At 55.4% G+C, this 20,062-nt stretch overlaps 5 protein-coding genes across 5 annotated transcripts; 4 read left to right on the top strand and 1 right to left on the bottom strand.

Annotated features, from left to right (window-relative positions):
- Nucleotides 1–1,899: 1,899 nt before the first annotated feature.
- Nucleotides 1,900–5,751, top strand: DCS_03476 (nonribosomal peptide synthetase 10; the record flags this gene model as incomplete). The annotated part of the gene is made up of 1 exon (XM_040800795.1): nt 1,900–5,751. The coding sequence occupies one exon, from the start codon at nt 1,900–1,902 to the stop codon at nt 5,749–5,751; it is 3,852 nt and encodes a 1,283-aa protein (XP_040655828.1).
- Nucleotides 5,752–7,064: 1,313 nt separating this feature from the next.
- On the top strand, nt 7,065–7,292 carry DCS_03475 (uncharacterized protein; the record flags this gene model as incomplete). Its single annotated transcript, XM_040800794.1, has 2 exons — nt 7,065–7,182; nt 7,225–7,292. 2 exons carry the CDS (start codon nt 7,065–7,067, stop codon nt 7,290–7,292), a joined length of 186 nt encoding a protein of 61 aa, XP_040655827.1.
- Nucleotides 7,293–8,931: 1,639 nt separating this feature from the next.
- On the bottom strand, nt 8,932–12,843 carry DCS_03474 (uncharacterized protein; the record flags this gene model as incomplete). The annotated part of the gene is made up of 3 exons (XM_040800793.1): nt 8,932–11,096; nt 11,153–11,920; nt 11,973–12,843. 3 exons carry the CDS (start codon nt 12,841–12,843, stop codon nt 8,932–8,934), a joined length of 3,804 nt encoding a protein of 1,267 aa, XP_040655826.1.
- A 739-nt stretch (nt 12,844–13,582) lies between these two features.
- On the top strand, nt 13,583–15,492 carry DCS_03473 (Aminoglycoside phosphotransferase; the record flags this gene model as incomplete). Its single annotated transcript, XM_040800792.1, has 3 exons — nt 13,583–14,041; nt 14,097–15,124; nt 15,279–15,492. The coding sequence occupies 3 exons, from the start codon at nt 13,583–13,585 to the stop codon at nt 15,490–15,492; spliced, it is 1,701 nt and encodes a 566-aa protein (XP_040655825.1).
- Nucleotides 15,493–17,301: 1,809 nt separating this feature from the next.
- On the top strand, nt 17,302–19,873 carry DCS_03472 (Fungal specific transcription factor; the record flags this gene model as incomplete). Its single annotated transcript, XM_040800791.1, has 6 exons — nt 17,302–17,401; nt 17,463–18,003; nt 18,087–18,374; nt 18,420–18,671; nt 18,723–19,705; nt 19,776–19,873. 6 exons carry the CDS (start codon nt 17,302–17,304, stop codon nt 19,871–19,873), a joined length of 2,262 nt encoding a protein of 753 aa, XP_040655824.1.
- Between the last annotated feature and the right edge of the window lie 189 nt (nt 19,874–20,062).

The following is a 20,062-nucleotide window of genomic DNA, read 5'->3' as shown; positions in this document are numbered from 1 at the left end:
TGTGCGGCCACGTCGACGCGACGCAACGTGACCCCTCCCTCGGCACCACACCATGCAGAGACGGCAGCCTTGCGCCGGCAGTTGATGAGATGGCGGCACGATACCACGTCGAGGTCGCCGCGGAATGTTGAATGTGTGGACGCTTTAGGCAGGTCATCGCGTGACATGTCACGTCGAATGGATGGTGGAGGTGAGGATGCACCTGTGACGTGCAGACTGTGCAGTGTCCCTATAGTGCGTACAGGCGTAACAGTGCAGGGCACGCACACTGATACTTATAAGTACGGGCTGCTGCAACGAGGCGGCAGCCGAAAAGTACAACGAGTTGTAAGTGCAGTGTTTGAGAACATAGGTACTCCCTCCTGTGATGCCTGCTACAGTTCGTCTTCCGCAGGTACTTTTGTTACAACGGTAGTACCTAGTAGTGACCCGAAATACAGTACGGCGTGCGCAGTACAGAGTACCTAGTACACACTTGATGCTGTCTCCATTCTCTGACGGGCTACCCATTTGGCCAGGCATTAATGTTTCGCCCACGTGCCAATTGATGCATGATGGCAATGTTCAGCAATTCTCCAAGTACTTTAGAACCTAGAGACAAGTCCTCCGTATTACCCCGTACACTTAAAGCACAAGCAAGTACAACTGCTCGCGAGTAGGTACGTGGTTGTAGGTACTACGTAGTGATTTGGTCTAGTGGGTAGGCATTTGTAGCTGTAGCACTGTAGTTGTAGCACTGTAGTTGTAGCACTGTAGTTGTAGTACTGTACTAGGTAGTTGTAGTACTGTAGTTGTAGTGCTGTAGTTGTAGGTACTGTAGTGTAGTACTGTTAGTAGTTGTAGCACTGCAGTATTTCTGTAGTACTGTATTTGTAGTACTGTAGTTGTGGTACTGCAGTTGTAGTACTGTAGTTGTAGTACTGTAGTTGTAGTACTGTTGTCGTACTGTAGTTGTACTGTAGTACTGTAGGACGTAGTACTGTACCTAGTAGTTGTAGTACTGTTGGTGCAGCTACTGTACATGTACTTGTCTCTGTCACATGTCACAGGGGCCGGGGTGCTGTTTCTGTTGGGGGCTGGCGTTCGTCTCGTTGGCCGTTCGCTGGGGCAATGGCCTATACTCGCTGTTGGTGCTCGCTAATAGGCCAGCTGCAATCGCCTATGCTCGCTGTTCGTGCTCGCTAATAGGCCAGCTTTTAGCTTCCATTAGGCCCAGGCACGCTGTCAGCTGTCCGCCCCGAGCGAATGAGGCGCTCTTAGTGGCAAGAGTACCCTGTACACCATCGTAGGGGAGGCGGTAGGTACACTCCATAGGCGTCGTGGTGCTGTAGATACCTCGTCAACAAGTCCAGGCTACCGAGTGCAGTACTGTAATTAATCAAGTACAGCCTCGGCGAGTTCGTGTTGGCGGACGACGGATACGAGGCCAATGGCAACGCGTAAAACGTACGAGACTGGCAGCCTTGGGCTTTGGCGACCAACCGGAGCCTTTGTCCCACGAGAATCGAGCAATCACCACCCAACGTGGCGGCTCCCCGCCAGCAACCTCCTCGTCCCCACGCGCCTCGAGCCTTCAATTCTCGTCTCCCTCGTCCCTCCTCGCTCACGGCTGCCTGCCCTTTTGATCCTCCTACCCAGCTCATCCGTTGATGAACGAAACCGCAGGGTCGACTGCGGATACGACCACTCCACGCCGGGCTTCGAGTACTGTACAAGCTCCGCTGCTCGTGTTCAAACGACAGTCCAAGGCCAACTCTCGTTGCTCCGACCATATTGTTGGGGCGGCGTCTAGAAAACCCGTCCAACGGCCGTCTCGTCTCGACAGGCAGAGGAGAGGCCTTGCCCTGGATCCCCGTCTTCGAATCCTGCGCCCGACCCCACCTCTGGTGAATCGGCATCATGGCGGTCATTGACGTCACAAAGGACCTCGCCGCCCAGTTTGTGCGGCAGGCTCAGGCCACGCCCGACGCCGTCGCCCTCGAGGATGAGTGCCGCACGCTCACCTACGCCGAGCTCGATCGGGAGACGTGGGCGCTCGCCGATCGCCTGCGGCAGCATGGCGTCGGCCGCGAGGACCTCGTCGGCGTCCTCATGGGTCGCGGCGCCGACAACGTCATCGCCTCCCTCGCCGCCCTGCGAGCCGGTGGTGCCTATCTCGTCCTCGAGCTCGCCTACCCGGCCGGCCTGCTGAGGGACGTCGTCGACGATGCGAACCCAAAGGTCATCGTCACCCACAAGGCCCACGCCGCCACCATCAAGGCCCACGTCCCCGTCATCATCGTCGATCTGCCCGGCCCGAGCGACGGGAACACGCCGACACCCCTTCTCTCGGCCGAGATGATGGAGCCTCTGCCGGACGAGGAAGACGTCGACCGGCTCGCCTTCGTCTCCTACTCGTCCGGCACCACCGGTCAGCCCAAGGGGATCGCGAACCCCCACAAGGCGTCCATTCTCTCGTACGACCTGCGCTTCGGCCTGCAGGACCTGCGTCCCGGCGACCGCGTCGCCTGCAACGTCTTCTTCGTCTGGGAGATGCTGCGGCCCCTGCTCCGCGGAGCCACCACCGTCGCCGTGCCCGACGCCGCGAGCTACGACCCCGTCGCCCTCGTCGAGTTCCTGTCGGCCCGCAACATCACCGACACCCTCATGACCCCGACCCTCCTCGCCACCGTTCTCTCTCGCCATGGCAATCTCGGCGCGAAGCTGCCGCATCTCAAGTCCCTCTGGCTCAACGGCGAGGTCGTCACCACCGACCTCTGCCGTCGCGCCTTCGCCGCCCTTCCCGGCACGCGCCTGCTCAACGTCTACAGCGCCAGCGAGACGCACGAGGTGGCCGCCGGCGACCTCAGGAGCTTCTTCGACGACGAGTCCCGCGTCTGCCCCGTCGGCCCGCCCCTCGACCCGGAGCACATCTACATCCTCGACGAGGCCGGTAACAGGGTCTCGGTCGGGACCGCCGGCGAGCTCTACGTCGGAGGCCAGCTGCTGGCGCGGGGGTACCTCAACCTTCCCGAGACGACGGCCAAGGCCTTCCAGCCCGACCCCTTCGATCCGAGCGGGAACCGTCGGATGTATCGCACGGGCGACATGGCCCGCCTGCTGCCCTCGGGCCTGCTCGAGATCACCGGTCGCGTCGGCGGCATGATCAAGACCAGGGGCTACACCGTCCAGCCGGGCGCCGTCGAGACGTCCATCGTCAAGCACCTGGCCGTGCGGGGTTGCGCCGTCGTCGCCCGCGGAGAGGGCCTCGAGAAGCAGCTCGTGGCCTACGTCGTGCCCGACAAGGGCGAGCCCAGGGGCCGCACCGTGCTCGTCGTCGACGAGTCCGGCTACAGCCCCGTCGCCCGCCGCGCCCTCACCGACCACCTCGCCCATTACATGATCCCCGCCCTCTGGGTTGAGCTGCGGGAGCTGCCCACCCACGGCGTCTCGGGCAAGACGGACCTCAAGGCGTTGCCGCCGCCGCCGTCGCCCAGCACGCCCGTCGTCAAGGCCAAGAAGAAGGAACGCGACACCAAGGTGCAGATGGACACCATCGTCAAGATGTGGGCCGCTTCGCTCAACATTCCCACGAGCGCCATCTCGCCGAACCACAGCTTCTTCGACCTCGGCGGCCACTCTCTGATCCTCGCCGACCTCGCCGGTCGGCTCACGCGGGCCTTTGGTTTCCCCGTCCCCCTCGGCCCGCTGGCCGGCACGCCCACCTTGGAGGGCCACCTCGAGGCCGTCAAGGGCGCGCGGGACGGCCACACGGCGGCGGTGCAGGCCGACCTGCCGGCAGTGCTGCGTGCCGACTGCGTGCTGCCCGAGGAGATCCAGTCCGACGGCACGCCGCTGCGTCGGCTGAGCGATGCCGACACCGTCCTGCTCACCGGCACGACCGGCTATCTGGGTGCCTTCCTGCTCAAGGCCATTCTCGACAGCACCTCGGCCCACGTCCTGTGTCTCGTCCGCTTCACCGAGCCGTCAGAGAACTACCGGCCGGCCGGCATCGCCCGCATCCGCAAGAACCTGATCGACCTCGGCATCTGGGACGACACGATGCTCGAGCGCATGGAGATTGTGCCCGGCAACCTGGCGCGCAACCGTCTCGGGCTGTCCCCCGAAGCCTTCGACGAGCTTGCGTCCCGCGTCGAGGTCATCGTCCACGCCGCCGCCACGGTGAACCTTGTGTATCCCTACGCGGCGCTGAGAAATGCCAACGTCGGCGGCACGCGCGAGATGCTTCGGCTCGCCTCCCGCGCCGGCGCCACGGTCCACCACGTGTCGACCAACGGCGTGCTGCCGCCCTCGGTCGAGGGCTGGAACGAGGAGACGATGCTCGACATCGACGCCGTCCCCACGAAGCTCCTCGACGGCTACGGCCAGACGAAGTGGGTGGCCGAGATGCTCGTCTACGAAGCCGGCCGACGCGGCATCCCAGTCAAGGTGTACCGTCCGGGCACCATCAGCGGCCACAGCGTCACCGGGTCGACCAACACGTACGATCTCCTCAACGCCCTGTTCGTCGAGTCCCTGCACCTCGGCGTCGCTCCCGAAGTCGACGGCTGGCTCGCCGAGATGACGCCCGTCGACTTTGTCAGCAACGCCATCGTCACGCTCGCCAACCACCCCTGCACGAAGCAGCGGCTCTACCACCTCGGCGACCCCAACCCCGTCTCGGCCAACGAGGTGTTTGCGAGCCTCGAGGCCCTGGGCTACCCGACCGAGAAGCTCCCCTTTGACGAGTGGGTGACGCTCTGGGGCGAGAAGCGCGGAACGCGGGCCGGCGACGATCCCTTCACCGTCGACATCCTGCGCGGCGGCATGCCGACGGTGGAGACGCTGCGGTGCGTGACGGTGTTGAAGGACGACGCGACGCAGCCCGCGCTCGACCTCTACGGCCTGAAGCGACCGAAGATCGACACGCACCTCTGGGAGACGTACGCTCGCCACTTCTACGCCCGAGGCTGGCTCTCCCATCCTCCGCGCCGCCTGCACGTGAACGGCAACGGCGTCCGCGCCAAGAGGGGGCGTCTCGCCGGCAAGGTCGCCGTCGTCACGGGCGCGTCGTCGGGCATGGGTGCCGCCGTCGCCGCCAAGCTGGCCGCCGAGGGCGCCCACGTCGCCCTCGCCGCCCGGCGCAAGGACCTGCTCGAAAATGTCAAGGATGGCCTCGCCGGCTGCAGCGGCAAGATCCTGACGCACCCGACGGACGTGACGAGCGCGCGTCAGGTGCAGTCCCTGATGCAGACGACGACGGAGAAGCTCGGCCCCATCGACATCCTCGTCGTCTGCGCAGGCGTCATGTACTTCACCATGATGGGGAATGTCCAGGCGGACGAGTGGGAGCGGACCGTCGACGTCAACTGCAAGGGCCTGCTGCACTGCCTGTCCAGCACCGTTCCGGGCTTCCTGCAGCGCGGCAAAGGCCACGTCGTCGCCATCTCGTCCGACGCCGGCCGCAAGGTCTTTCCCGGCCTCGGCGTCTACTCGGCTAGCAAGTTCTTCGTCGAGGCGACTCTGCAGTCGCTCCGTCTCGAGACGGCCAACTCCGGTCTGCGCGTGACGTCCATCCAGCCCGGAAACGTCGACACGGGCCTGCTGGGCATGTCGACGGACCGAGAGGCGCTGAAGAAGTATGGCGAGCCGACAGGCGCCAAGGTCCTCGACGCCGAGGACGTGGCGAAGGCGATTATGTTTGCCGTCCTGCAGCCGGAGCATGTAGCCGTGAACGAGGTGCTCATAGAGCCGCGCGAGGAACCGATCTGATGAGAAATAGACCTCCCCGTCGCCACCACCAAGACGAGGTCCTTGGCTTTGGCGCCATACCGATGAGTTTGTTTTTTCATGTGGACCCGACGTCATGATGGCGGCCACCATGAATGTTATGTTTATGTCCACGATCGCTGGGGAAAGGTGAATCGATTGCAGTAATATCACGGAGACGAAGGAACAAGAGGAACCCGATGACGGACTGCTGGGACGTTTGTGTTGTACAGTATTGCGGCAAATGATATGGCTATGCAACATTCAATGCTCCCATCAAAACACCACTCAGCAGATGCGAGATGGTGCATTTGCCGGGTCACGACGAGTGAAATAGTAAATCTAGCATTCTGGCCTTTGAAGAAAGAATGGCGAAAAGATCCGACATGGTGCATCTATCTTGCCTGTATCGTTTACCACTCGATCAAGAAACACTTGGCTCGAGTTGTTCCGCATGACGGTCGGCGAGTCGTGCGAACGACGCAGTGAACCCTGTCAAGAGCCAGCCGAAGCACCCACCGTAGCCGCTCGATACCTTCGGGCGGATAAAGAGCTTTTGCAGCGTCTCACGTAAACGAGAGCATCGTTGCAGGTAGGTCTGACTCCAGGGACTCCGGGGACTCCCGAAACGTAGGACGAACAGTAAATCGCGGTAACTGGCTATGATTTTGATTGCTATAGTTGAAATGCAACCCGATATGCTACTGCCGATTAAAAAATTTCATGTACTGTATTCTTTCTACAGAATGCTCATCAAACATGACACGTTCTTGTTGAACTGATAAAGAGGGTTTCCAAACATATCATCCAGACACGAAGGTTCTGGACCGGCTTCATCATTAGTCAAGCCATAGCCATTCTCAGCATACTTGAATGTACGTATACATACAATCTTCCTCGATACAGCACCTATCCCACACCTAGTTGGATGTGTCGGAGATACAAAAGCACTTTGAATAACTGGACTAGATGCAGCCAAGTAGGTGTGGGTGGGACCTGGCGTCATGGTGAAGCAAATAGTTGCGAACCACCAAGTGTTTCGCGTTTCAGATATACGTTCAACGTAGGCGTAGTCCCTCAGCATATCGCGCGGACACTTTAAATGCGGCACCAGAAGGAGTGTGTTTCAATTATAAACGTGACGGTAAGTTGCCAAGGTAATGCTTCCCCGTAGTCGTGCATGTATGTGTATATATAGTCGTTCGAGCACGACGACAAGAGCAGCAAAACACAAACCAAGCTTTACCATTTCTCAGCCGATCAAACGCCTCGTTCTACCACCAATCATTACCATAACTTCAACTGCTATTTACAAAATGCGCGCCTCTATTACTATTTTCGTTGCCGCTCTAGCCGGACTCGGACTTGCTGCACCTGCTGTTCAGTCCGAAAAGCGGTGGTCAGAGGAGTATGCAAAGGATCATTTGGCTGCAAGTAATAGAGAGGATACCAATCCCTACTATGATTCCAGTATAGCATGGCTCAAGAAACACGGTGCTCCATCGTGGTTTCCTGAATCGTACGGCCCAGGGAACGACGAATAATAGTTGAAAACAAGACAGAATATGCCTGGGAAATGGTGGTTGATTGAAAGTCTGAAGACGATCGATGAAGCTGCTGCGAGTGGCGCAAAGTCCTGCGGGCAGGAGGACAGTAACGAACTGCACACAGCATGGAAACACGTGATGGAACGCTCAAGGAAATACCGCGAATTGGAATAAGAATTCAAAGGGCAGTGTGTGCCTGCTCACTGGCCTCACGCTGATCCAAGACCCCAGGCTGCTCCCGATGCCTACTGCTATTGCCAGGGGAACGAAGGCTAAGGGAATGATGGCCAAAGGAACATCGGCCAAGATAGCAACGGCCAAAGCGATGGCTAATGGAAGGGCCAAAGCAATTACCCCTGCCGTGCTCAAACCCCCAAGGTGTTGGTTTCGTGCTGGATTGAAAATGGCGTTTGACATGACGACAATATGAGATTGTTGTCTAATAGTGTTTTGCTCCATAGAATCATTGACTAAACCCTCTCACTTATATACTGCAGCAAACTGTCGCAGACACCGTCTGTTTGAAACTTGATGAAAAATGTTACACAGACTCCCCCGGTCATGATAAACTGCCGATCCGGTCGAAGCGATGCGAGCATCCGTGATGTATAGCCGCTGACGCTGTATTGCCATTGTCGCAGGTCATCCTGCTCTTTAGTGTGCAGAGTTGACGCCCTGCTATTGCCCAAGTGAATTTCGACCGCGCGAGATGCTTCATCTCGCCTACCGCGCCGGCGCGACGGTTGTACAGCTGCCTGGATTCCCTCTATATCCGCAACTATGCTGCCTCTCAGGTGCTCAGCCATGGCCTATCGTATTGCTGCAGGAACCGACATGCGTTGCTCGAGTACAGGAATAAACTGCCGACGGCAGCCACCATGAATATCATGTAAATGTCCACGATCGGTGGGAAAGGCACATCGATTGCAGAAATACTATAACGATACGAAAGAATAAGAGGGAACACAAGAACGGACTGCTAGCACGTTTGTCACATATTACAGCAAATAGTACAGTGCTATAGCATTGAACATTGGACCCGGAATGGGGGTTAGCTAATGTACGACGTTGCATGGGCTGCATTACCGCTCGTCAAGCAAGTATATCTAGCACCTTTAGCCCTTAAATAAATGTTCTAGAAGATCTCATGTATTGCAGCCTATGTTATGCATCAATCTGACAGTACTATTCAGTCTCTGTTATGTAAAACGTAGCTCGACGTTTCCGGATTACGGCCAGCAAGTCGTACGGATAACGCAGAAAACTAGGTTCATCAAGTGCCAAAGCACGAACCGGTACTGTCTAATAACTTCACGTATAAAGAGCTTTTGCTGAAGCGCATATAAGGGAGAGTATCATTAGAAATAGGTCTGACTCGTCAGACTCCGAGTACGTAGGACGAGTAGCATCGCGATAGCTGGATACTGTTTCAACTGCTAGAATTGAAGTAGAACCGTATGTACTACTGTTGGCAAGACATCAAGTTTGTTGAAGACATCAAGTTTGTTGAAGACATCAAGTTTGTTGAAGACATCAAGTATGTTGTATTCTTACTAAAATATCACTGGTACACGTATCAGGTTCTTGTGGAACTAATACAGGGAGTATTCCAAACACTTCATATCCAACACAAACATTACAAACTGGGTTCATCATAAATCAACTGCGTACCAACTTCATCATATCTCCTAACCTCATCCATGGCGAGCATGCTTTCGTTGTCTCTCGGCATTCCGCGGGGAACTCCCAAGGTCGCGTTAAACCGCCGATCCGATCGAAGGGCTGCAAACATCCGTGCTCCAATAACGACTGACGCCGTCTCGCCATTGTCGCAAGTCATCCTGTCCTTTATTTTGCAGAGCTGACGCCCTGCTATTTGCCAAGTGAATTTCGGCTTCCTCTTGTGATAGAGTTTAAAAGTCAATGATGCCTTGAGGAGCGACCACGTAGCTGACCCAGGGTCGCGGCTCCAACTCTCCATGAGGTCACTGACGGCGTCATTGGAAGGAAGCCCTTCGGGTGGACCAATTTGCATCCACCTCTGGTGTATCTGCTTCGTGCGGCTCACCCTGATGGCAAAGTCCCCTGGCCCCTGGCCCATCTTGTCCTGCCACTCAGAAGCAACTGCTTCAATCTTAGACTGAAGGTGTTTGAAGACGATATTCCAGGTCTCTGAAGTTGCTCGCTTTTTCTCGTAATGGTTCACGCATTTGGTCAAGTCTTCATCGTAATATTGTCCAGCTGTGCCCTGGAACGCCTTGCTGAAGCTCTCTCGGGCATCATCAATGGCTGGTTTCGCAACGTCAAACTTCAAATAGTCCAAAATATGCTTCTGCCTCACCTGGCCATTGATGGGACCCCAGACATGACCAGATGGCCTGTCTGACATGTATTCTGGCTCGTCCAAGTATTTCTTCGACCCCACGACCTCATTCTGAAACCGGCTCAAGTCGTTGAAGGAAAACCAGATGCCCTGCTTGGACTGATCCACGAGATGTTTAAGCAGGTTGCTGTACGCGACGATTTTCGGGCCGCTGACGGTATTTTCGTAGTAGCTTAGCTTCTCCTTGCAATTGGTGCATATGCCGAGCAGAAATGGTTGCATGTTGAATTGAACGCCGTTGGAGACGAACTTATCGCACACCATGTCGATGTCCCACTTCTCATCGCAGAAATCCTGCACAGGCAGATCCAGCTTTGTCAGATATCCTTGCTGGAAGAGGTCGTCGCAATTGGGTACCGGGGCGTTGCAAAAGTTGTCGACAATCTTTCGATCCCAACAAATCCAAGCCCTGTCCCCGTCATAATCCCCACCGGACAGCATGTCGGCGAGGCAAGACTTGCCCTTCATCGGGAAGACAATGACGTCCTTCAATTGGCGGAGTTTCGGGTGCGATACTGCCCTCGCTTTTTGAATATCACTTTCGAAGTGGGCAGGAGACCTACCGACGAGAATGTCCATGCCCTCCAGCAAAGTGTCGCTGAAGCCGTCTGTTTGATACATGGTGGAAAAGGCCACGTGAACTTCACCCTCTTCCAAGACGGAACAAAAATCGGGAACCATGAATAAGTTGGTCGATTGGGGAATCTTGATGTGCGTCTTATCTGATAATCTCTTGGAAATCCTGTCTGCAATGTCCTGACAGCGATCCTGCATATATTTGTTCTTTTGCAAGTCGAAGCCAGCATCCAGGAGACATATGAGTGCATACTCGGGCGAGGTAGGAAGTCCACCCGAGTACGGGACATGGCCGTGGGAGATGTGGTCCTGTCGAGACTGTCGAGACTGATCTAGCCAGTGGCGCAAGTTCTCGGGGTGAACTAAAGCCTCCTTGAAGGCATCCATGTCTGCAAGCAAGCTGCTTCTCAAGTGCTCAGCAATGGCCTGCCGCATCGCTGCAGGGTCAGATGCACGTTCCTCGAGCACAGGAATGAACTGTTGATTCAATGCTGCTGGCCTCGGACGACGTGGCCAGTCCTTCACTTCAAAGGTCCGATGAAGAGGATCATCGAAGTCGCAATCCCATTTTCGTTGCGATGGGTATGTACTGATCCAGAAATCATCACTGAAGCCATCATCGTCCGTATTAATGATCCACATGCCCTTGGCACTTCCAATCCGAGCCTGGTAGGCCGCAGGCGTATTCTCGAGCTTTAGATGATCTGCAATTCTCTTCGCCAGACTCTTCGACATGCGACCGATGCCGTCATTCATGACGATGCTGTCGACGATTATGTCTTTGCTTTCATGTATGATTTCATGCTTCTGTAACTCAACCGTCGGTGTGGTCCTTGTTAAGCCTATGCTGTCAGCTCGAAAACCAACGTGGCCACTTCCAAACGTGAAAGTCACTCACTTAGAGCAATACGAGAGAACAACTTGGGAACGGGCTGCGAAAGATTATTTGATATGTGAATCGTCCAATCGAGCAAGGCGCCAAGTTTCATCTTTGTACGACGATTGGGTGAGAAGGCTTCTTCGGGTGGTGGTGGGCCTCCGGAGGTGTTTGACGGTCTGAAGGTGATGCCATCGACAGCGAAAAAGTGCAGGCGGTCAAGGTAGACAGTCTTGGATTTTGATGCCAACTGAACGGTCTTTTTTTTCTTGGTCATGTAGTACAGACGCCAGTTTCGTCCCAGCATAAAGTGGCTGGTTGTTGCGAGCCAGTTGATGATGTCAATGTTTGAACCATGCTTGGCGGAAGCTGGTCGCTCCTTTGTGGCCAGGGATGGAACGAGGATCTCAAGGAATCTATCGGCCCCGAACCGACGGCTCAATCGATGGCCGAATTCAAGTTTCAGGGGATGGAGGCGAGTTATAAATAGCGGTCCGTCATGAGACGCGTTGTACTCCAACTTGGCGGAGATTGTGACAATTTGCGGATGTAACTCGAACGTTCCAAGGGCTGCCATCCAGAGTTGAGTGTCGACAATTTGAGGCAGCACCTTGCCTAAGAATGGGCCGCATGTGGCAAGCCCCTCTCGCATCGTCGTTTGGTCGCGCCAATTCGGATTGTAGACAAGATCGCAGCCTGCCAAGTTGACTCCGCAATGTTGGGAGATGCGGGTGACCTCCCAAGAAATGGCCAGAGGGGCCTCGTTGAAACTCTCGTTGGGCAGGTTCGCTGTCTCAAGTCAGCACAATCGTGGAGAGGTAGCAAGGCGAGTGGTACGTACGCCAGATATTCTTGAGCCGATCCTGCAGTGTCCAGCTTACCTCGGGCTCCTTTGTCGGAGACGTCAGTTTCATGTTGGCGTACGTTGCATCTGTATTCCGACATGAACTAGAATCAAAAGCCGAGAAGCTTTCACTCAGAGCACGGTACTCTTGGCTGCATAGCGGAAAGAGATCATCTGTTGTCACGGTTGTGAAGCTTGTCTGCTCGCTCGGCGATTTGCCGATGCCGTTCGACGTCCTTGACGGAAAAGACGACGATGCTGAGCTTGATGAGGATACTTTTGCGGAAGACTTTGAAAAGTATGACATGATGGAAGTTTTTCTGCCTTCCTGAGCGAAGACGCCGACGCACGGGCTGCTCTCCCGAGATCGTACGGGGATAGAATCAACTAGGAGAATTTTGTTTTTGTTACTTTTCGGGGGCTCATCCGTGGAACGATTCCTGGGCCGCTTGAAATTGCTCTTTCCGAAGTCATCCGATGATCTCTTTGCCTTGTTTGAGCTGCTGGCCGTGGAAGGCTCCGCGAATAGGATGTTGAACAGACAACGCTGAAGCTCTTTTCTTTCCGCGACGTATGCATTCGAGCTTCGGGAACCTTCCGACTGGTGAAGATTGAATTGCTCATGAATCTTGAGAGCTTCGACACGAAAGCGTTCAAGACATTGCCAAAATCGGGGTGGCTGAGAGGAGTGAAGAAATTGCAGTCCTTGGTAGATGGTACGAAGGCGGTCCTTCTCCGTACCCTCGTGCAGCTGCTCTATCGAACTTCTCGGAGAGAGGGAGGGATCAGTAGGAGACAATCCAAGTCTGTGATTTTTATCGAGGGAGCTGATGATTCTTCGAAACTCATTCTCCATCTCGTGGCCCATGGCGTCATCTCCCCAGCCAAATGCAGGGGCACGAGCAGCACGATAGAGACTGGTGATATCGGATACGAGCCAAGGCTTCTATGACATTGACGGAGGTGGCGGGGGAAATGGAGATGACGATGGTGAGAAATGAATGCGGGATGACAGGGCCAAATGAAGACGATGGGGGTCGAGTGAAACTGCTGCTGCAGCTGAAGTTCCTGATTTGGGGTCACCTACGGAGGACCAAGGAATTAATACAGTGAATCGTTGCGGCAGCAGCCGCCACTAAGATCGAGCCGCGAGTTTGACTTGGGGGCAGGGGGGGGGCGCTATTATTATTATTGGCAGACCTCCTGTGACCTGTGACGTGCTGTCGCCGCCGCTGGGCTAAAACTCAGGTGGTCAGTTTAGTTCATTCCATCAACGCATCTACTCCGCACCAACTCCGTAATGCTTTCAGAATTAAAAACTGAAATAAACGGCACGAAAACGCTCCCAACATGCCATCTTCTCGACCTCCCCTTTTCGTACTACATTCGTCATTCCATCCAAGATGGCTACTGTACCATATTTCCGGTGATTAACCGATATCATGGGAGGCTTATGCATTCAAGAGCTTCGGCGCCGCCCAACGTGTCACCCCCGCCAACCTGCCAACGAGATACGACGACGAGGTCTGGCACCCGTGTATTGCTCGCCTACGATGCTGAAAGCTTGAGAAGCTGGGTTGCCAATCGACCATACGTTCTCTTAAGCAATGATGTCAACCGGTGAGACGCCGGCGGCGCTGAACCTTCCAAACCGCCATCCCATCACGTTCGAGTCGGCAACGAGAAAGGACTTCAACGTCGTCAAACGTGTCGAGCTTGCCTCGGAAACGCATCGTTTCTGCCAAGCTTTGCGTCGGCATGAGAATGACATGGTGGCAGTTGCGAAGCATCACCTCCGGCTAAGCCATCGGGATACGTGCGAGGTCCAAGAGGAATGGATCACGGGCGGATTCAACGTCTGCATTCCCATCCGCGTGACTGGCAGCCTCCATCGGAGGCTCCTGCTACGATGCCCCCTACCTCACATGCATGCAGAACCGTACTATCCGGGCACGGTTGATGAAAACGTTCGCAGCGAGATAGGAGCGTACATGTGGATGCAGGAGCACTGCCCCGACATTCGCACCCCTCATCTCTACGGATTTGGGCTATCCGGCAACCTTGATGTATGCACGACCAACATGCCGGTACGCCTCGTGGTGCTGACGGCTAGGGGTTTAGTTTACGCATGGATCACGCCTCGGTTTCTTCGCGCGACTTTGGCAACGAGTCCGTCGGTTCTTCCATCGAATTGTCCGGTACCCTGCACCGACCTGCCTCGTGCCGAACCCTTTGAAACATGGCCTGCCGGCGTCGTACATTCTCATGGAGCACGCAGGCTCGGATGTCGGTCAAAAGCTCTCCGACACTTGGCAACAGCATCGGCACGATCCAGCACGCCTAGGGACGCTTGTTCGAAGCCTGGCACGGATCACGATTGCCTTGTCTCGCATGCCACAGCCCAAGATTGGCTCCTTTCGCTTCAACGATGACGGCACCATTTCGCTTTCGAATCGACCTCTCACATGCTCGACCATGATACTCGAGAGTGAAGGGACGCCAAGGACGATTGAGACGACCGAAACGTTGACGTGCGTGGAGGCATTCGTCGCCGACATGATTCGTCTCCACGACAATCGACTGTTGAGCAATCCTAGCGCAACTGACGAGGACGACGACTGCCGCAGTCAGATGGCCATCAGGGCCTTGCTGCGGACAATGACGGGTCATTTCGTGCACAAAGAGAGTCGGAATGGCCCCTTTTGCGTCCAGCTCACAGACGTACACCCTGGCAACATCCTAGTCGACGAGAACTGGAACGTCACGTGCATCTTTGACCTTGGAGAGATGTGCTCGCTGCCACGGGAGATGGTGTCGGTGCCGTACTGGCTGACTGGCTGCTCCATCTCTCAACTGCACGGCGAACGTCTGGCCGAGTTTGATGTCGTTCGCCGGCAATTTATGCGTATTGTTGACGAGGAGGAAGACGGAAGTTGCCTGTCGAAGACGATGCACGAAACCTGGGATTCACAGGCAGTCTGGTTTTGGCATTCTCTGACCTCTGTCGATGCCGCATTTTGGCTTGTCGCTGACCATCTTTGCCCAAAATTCCAGGCTCGTCTGTCGCAGGAAGTGGAACAAAGTTTTTCGCAGTTCTGGTGTGAGAATGCCGACCAAGCTGTCAAGGCCAAGCTGGAAGAATACGAAAGGTATGGCAACGAACTTTGGCAATTGTTTGGTGGATGACATGACACTACCAACCAACACATGTTCTTAATTTTTCGCCGCCTCTTCCTGTCGTCTTGCTGTTCTATCCTTCCTGTCCTCCTTGGCGCTTATGCCTGATGTGATGACGTGGTCGAGTGCGCGTCGCGTTTTTCGTTCTGCTCTCTCCCTCTGCGCGCTGTTCCCGGACGACACCACAGCAGCGAGACTACTCATCGTGCCGGCTACGGCAAAGGCTGCGTCGTCTACCACGGCGCTATATTCGCCAGAGGAATGGCCGGTCTTTGCATCTTTATCGGCCATGGAGGATCTTTTCCAGTTATTTGCAATGTCAGACGAAGCTGGAAACTAGTTTACATACTTTGAGGAAATGGCTTCTGCACGAGAACGCTACCGTCATCAATCAACACCCCAGATGCTCCGTGAAGCGAAGTTGCTTTAGTCGGTGCAGCAAGTTTTACAGTCAAAGAATGAGCAAGGCAACGGACGACACATATATACGACACTGCTCGTCAATGTAACATGGAAGAATGAAGGGGGTACTGAGTCCTAGGTGGTAGACCACCCCCTTTCTCCCGCATCGCAATCATTCGCACATACAGATCATCCAAAGTGCCTACCAGTCAGTTCAACCGGGTTGTGTTGTTGCAGAAACGCGGATTTGTCCCAGTGCAGCGAGTGCGAGACGTATGGCGCCATATCTCCATCCAACCACCAGACGTGGAGGTGAGCCGAAAGCTTCACACGCCGAGTACCATTCTTGTTGGCCGGAAATTTTGGTGGGATATTCCCCGAGAACAGCTCGAGTTAATGATGACCAGTTCAAAACGTTGTGCTACCGCCGTGTCCAGCACCTGCATGAAGTTAAGCGCCCGACCACCCGACGATTGGCCAATGCGAGTTGCAGTCAGGGGCGGTAGGATGTCATGCAAGATTCTGCGACGCAAAATCAAACGCTCTCCTATTTCCTACGAGCCACGAATAGATTCCGTCATACCCATATGCACTGCCTTGAGTGCCAGTGACGGAAACTAAGCTCTAGGTAATAAGCAAGGTCGACGGCAATTGACGGCTGCCTATGGTGTGAATAATCACCAGTTCATGCAACATCTTTTCGCCTCCGACTAGGATGAAAACAAGAGTATGCAACGCAATCAACGCAAATACCTTACAAAAAGTTGCACTCAATCTTGCCGAAGATACCTCGACCGCACAACAACAACGGCAGAACTCTCACGGCTTCCAAGATGCCAGCCCGTAGAGCAATTCAGCTGCAATGTGGAGAAGCGGGATATTATCAACAATGCAGGCAGAGCTGAGGATAGGAACCGATGACTTGGGGGAGGTTGTGCCCCCTAACAATCATCACCTCCTCCACCAAATCTCGTGTCTGGTGATGTAGACTACGGGGCACAGTAGCCATTACTGGAGCAATTGCTGTGTAGTTTTTAGTGTTGCTTTTAGACTTGTTGCCAGAATTACCTGAAGCCTTGTTCCTGGGGATATATTGCCTTTACCCTCGACGCTGACATTGCTTATTGCCCGACTGGTATTGTTGCATCGTCGTGTCCGTAATTACTTGTAGCAACTTGACATTCCTACTAGTCAACGGCCTGCATAACAGTCTTTTTGACACTGATGATTATATACATTCTAGTAATCTGAAATGGCAATGCTGAGTTTTAATACTCCAAGTTGGGGTCATGTAGTATTATTTCCTACAACAGTTACAGGCACTTTGCGTGCTGTCACGAACAAAGTAAAAGTTGGAAATGCCGCCAAAACAGGGCGCGAGGTATTTAATAACATTGGAAAAGTGCGTCCAAATAGAAACAAGAAACTGTCCGAATAAACATTTCCTTCACCAAATTCCTCCAATTTGTGGAGCCACTGTTATGAGTCGGCATACAGTTTGTACACTGTGTTGTCATCCGGGATCATGCACTGCAAAGCAGTGTTTGCTTGTCATGTTCGCACGCAGCGCAAGATCGGGGAAGCCCGCCTTGCACCGCCAGTACGTAAATCTCCATGCCCTGGAGCTCTCGGGATTCGGCATTCCCGAAGCATCACATCGACCATCGGTTTTGCGCTCTCTCGAGCACGGCCATATCACATCCATCGTCGGCCGATGTGTGCCTGATCCTTGCCGCCGAGCTCCGTCATGACCGAGCATCCAGAGGCGGAGGAGCCGGTGCCGGTGGAAGACCTCACGCCAGAGGAGGTCAACCGCATCATTCACTCGCATCGCAAAGTTCGCTACGGTGAGCATTGGCATCTCGGTACCATCGTCCCAGTGCCCGTGTCTGTGTACTGATTCTGCAGGTACCGCCTGCTGGCCGTGTCGCCAACGAAAGGTCAAGTGCGACAACAAGGAGCCGTGCGAGAATTGCGTCAAGCGGGAACACCCTCAGCTGTGCTCCTACAAGCCCAACCGCACCTCCGCCAACAAGCAAGCCGCCGCTGGCTCGCAGAAGAGACGTGCCTCGCACTCTGACGCAGGAGACCAGCGCACCCGAAAGGCGGATCGGCAAGATAATTGGTCGCGATCGATCGGTGCGTCCAACCCGCCTTCTACCGTGGCGACCCTCCCTCACACTCATCACCTCTGGTCAGGTGTATCGACGAGCCTCGACGATGCCGAGGCGGTTGGCGATCGCTATCTGGGGCAAAATAGCATCCCCGCGTTGCTACGGGAGCAGTCGCCCAACGACAAGATCGAGGGAGGCGTCGACATCAGACGCGATATGCGATCCATCCTCGGTCTCGACACCTCGGCCCCCTTCCCTCTCATGTCGTCGCAGCACCTCCAGAGGCTTGCCCAGGACATCTCGGTCGAGCTTCCATCGGATAGAGAGGTCATCAAGTGAGTGGCGACCAGGACCACGCGGGCCTGCGTTCGTGTTCGTGTTCGTGTTCGGCTCTAGCTTTGACTGACGCGCCGAGCAGGCTGTTCCGCACCTACAAGGAGATTCCTCAGCCATTTTGGGGTTTCGTCTACGACATGGATGCCCTCGAGTCGAGACTGATGATATATCTGGAAGAACGCTCCCGGAATGCGACAAGCGCCGGCAAGACATCCCAACCCGTCACCGCCTCGTGGCTTGCCATACTCTTCGCCGTCCTCGCCGTTGGATCCCAATATCACGAGAGGCCCTACCACGTTCGCACCAGGGACTCTCAAAAATATATACAAATCTCGTTTCATTTCCTACGTCTCGGCAACTTCCTGCTTCGGTAGGTCTCCCTCCCGTCCTACCTCCGACCAAGCTGACCGTTCAGCCCGTCGTTTGACTCCATCCAGGCTCTCCTGCTCACCGGTTTCGTCCTGCTCAACGACATGAAGGCCGAGGCGTCGTGGGCATTGACGGGACTCACCTGTCGCCTTGCGCAGTCCTTGGGCTTGCATCGGTCCATCTCATACGATCGTCGCGAGGCGGTGCCGCCAGAGGCCAAGGCAAAGGAGACGATTCGCCGAAAGCTATGGTGGACCTGCGTCTGGCACGACACGCTGACATCCCTCTCTTTCGACCGGTACGTTGCCCGATGCTGCCTCCCGCCTGGATGATTTTCTGACGCAGCCAGCTGCCCGATGACAACCTTTCCGAGCTGTGACATCCCCGTCGGCGCGGGCGTGTCGAACAGCAATTACACGTACTTGGAAATGATGTACCACCTCATCGAAATCATCTCACGCAGGCTCACCCCAGACGAGACCGCAACGTCATCGTATATCCAGATGACGGAAAACTGCGAAGCGGTTGAGAACCTGCGAGCGCGGGCCCTGCCGCACATGCGCCGCAAGGACCAATGCAAGACGGCGCTGCATCGGCTTCAGTATTACGCCATCCGTCTGCATACGTCGTTTGTCATCTCCGTTGCTTGCCGTCCGGCTCTCAAGAGACACTGCGACCTGGATCCGGAGCAGAAGAGGGCGCTTGCCGATCGGTGCAAGGAAAATCTGACGGAGACGGTACGCATGTTCCTGGCCATGCACCAGCTTTCCGTCATCCCGACGAGGACTTGGGCCTTTACCTACCACGGTCTCTCTTCCGCCTTGCTGCTCGGCATTCTGTGCGAGACGAAGACGGACCCCGAAATACGACAGCTCCAGGGCGACCTGATCGCCGCTCTGTCCGCCACGGCTGCCAAGGAGGAGAGCTCGCCGGAGCCCCATGTGTCCGTCACCGACAAAGACATTGAGCTCTCCGGTCCTCTCTGGAGAGCCCTCGCGGCGCTGAAGAACATTTACAACCACGGATGCGTCACCGGCTCGAATGCGAAACGAGACGCCGAGTCCTCGGCCGATGGGAATGGCAGTCGAACACCGCTGCCCCCGTTCGGGAACCAAATGTCGGCCATCAATCCGCAGTTCCGCAATGCAGCTGGCGATCCCAGGGAGGACGCGGCGCTTGCCATGGCCGAGATGCAAAACGGCGCGTCGCTGCAGGACTTTTCGGCTGTTCAGTACACGCAGCCCATGATGGCCATGGACGGGAGCATGGCAAGCGTCATGGGCCAGGTGCAGTACATGGCACCGATGGAGCTGTACGACTCCATCTGGGGCGGTACGTGTCAACCCAGTTTCTTCCCATCGAGACGGTGCGATTGATCATGCTGACCGACTGGTTGACGTAGCCTCCACGGAATCGTGGACACCAGGCATGGACGCCTTGAACCTGGACTTTCTGGCGCAACCACCAGCTGGGCAGCCACAACAACACTTTTATTTCTGATGCTTGAATACCCCCTACTTATTTTCCGGAAAGCAGCATGATGCTGTTATATCTGTCATTCCGATTCCACTCCGGATGTTGAATTGATTGGCAGTGTGGCCTTGTTTCTCAGCGTGGGTGTAACGGTCAGGCTCGGGTGCATTACAAACGGGCAATTCGGCGCTTTGCAGGCGACGAGAGGTTTGAACT

The sequence above is a fragment of the Drechmeria coniospora genome, chromosome 02 (genome assembly GCF_001625195.1).
Source record: "Drechmeria coniospora strain ARSEF 6962 chromosome 02, whole genome shotgun sequence".
In the NCBI taxonomy this organism is placed as follows: Eukaryota; Fungi; Ascomycota; class Sordariomycetes; order Hypocreales; family Ophiocordycipitaceae; genus Drechmeria; species Drechmeria coniospora.
This window is presented reverse-complemented; position numbering and strand designations above follow the sequence as displayed.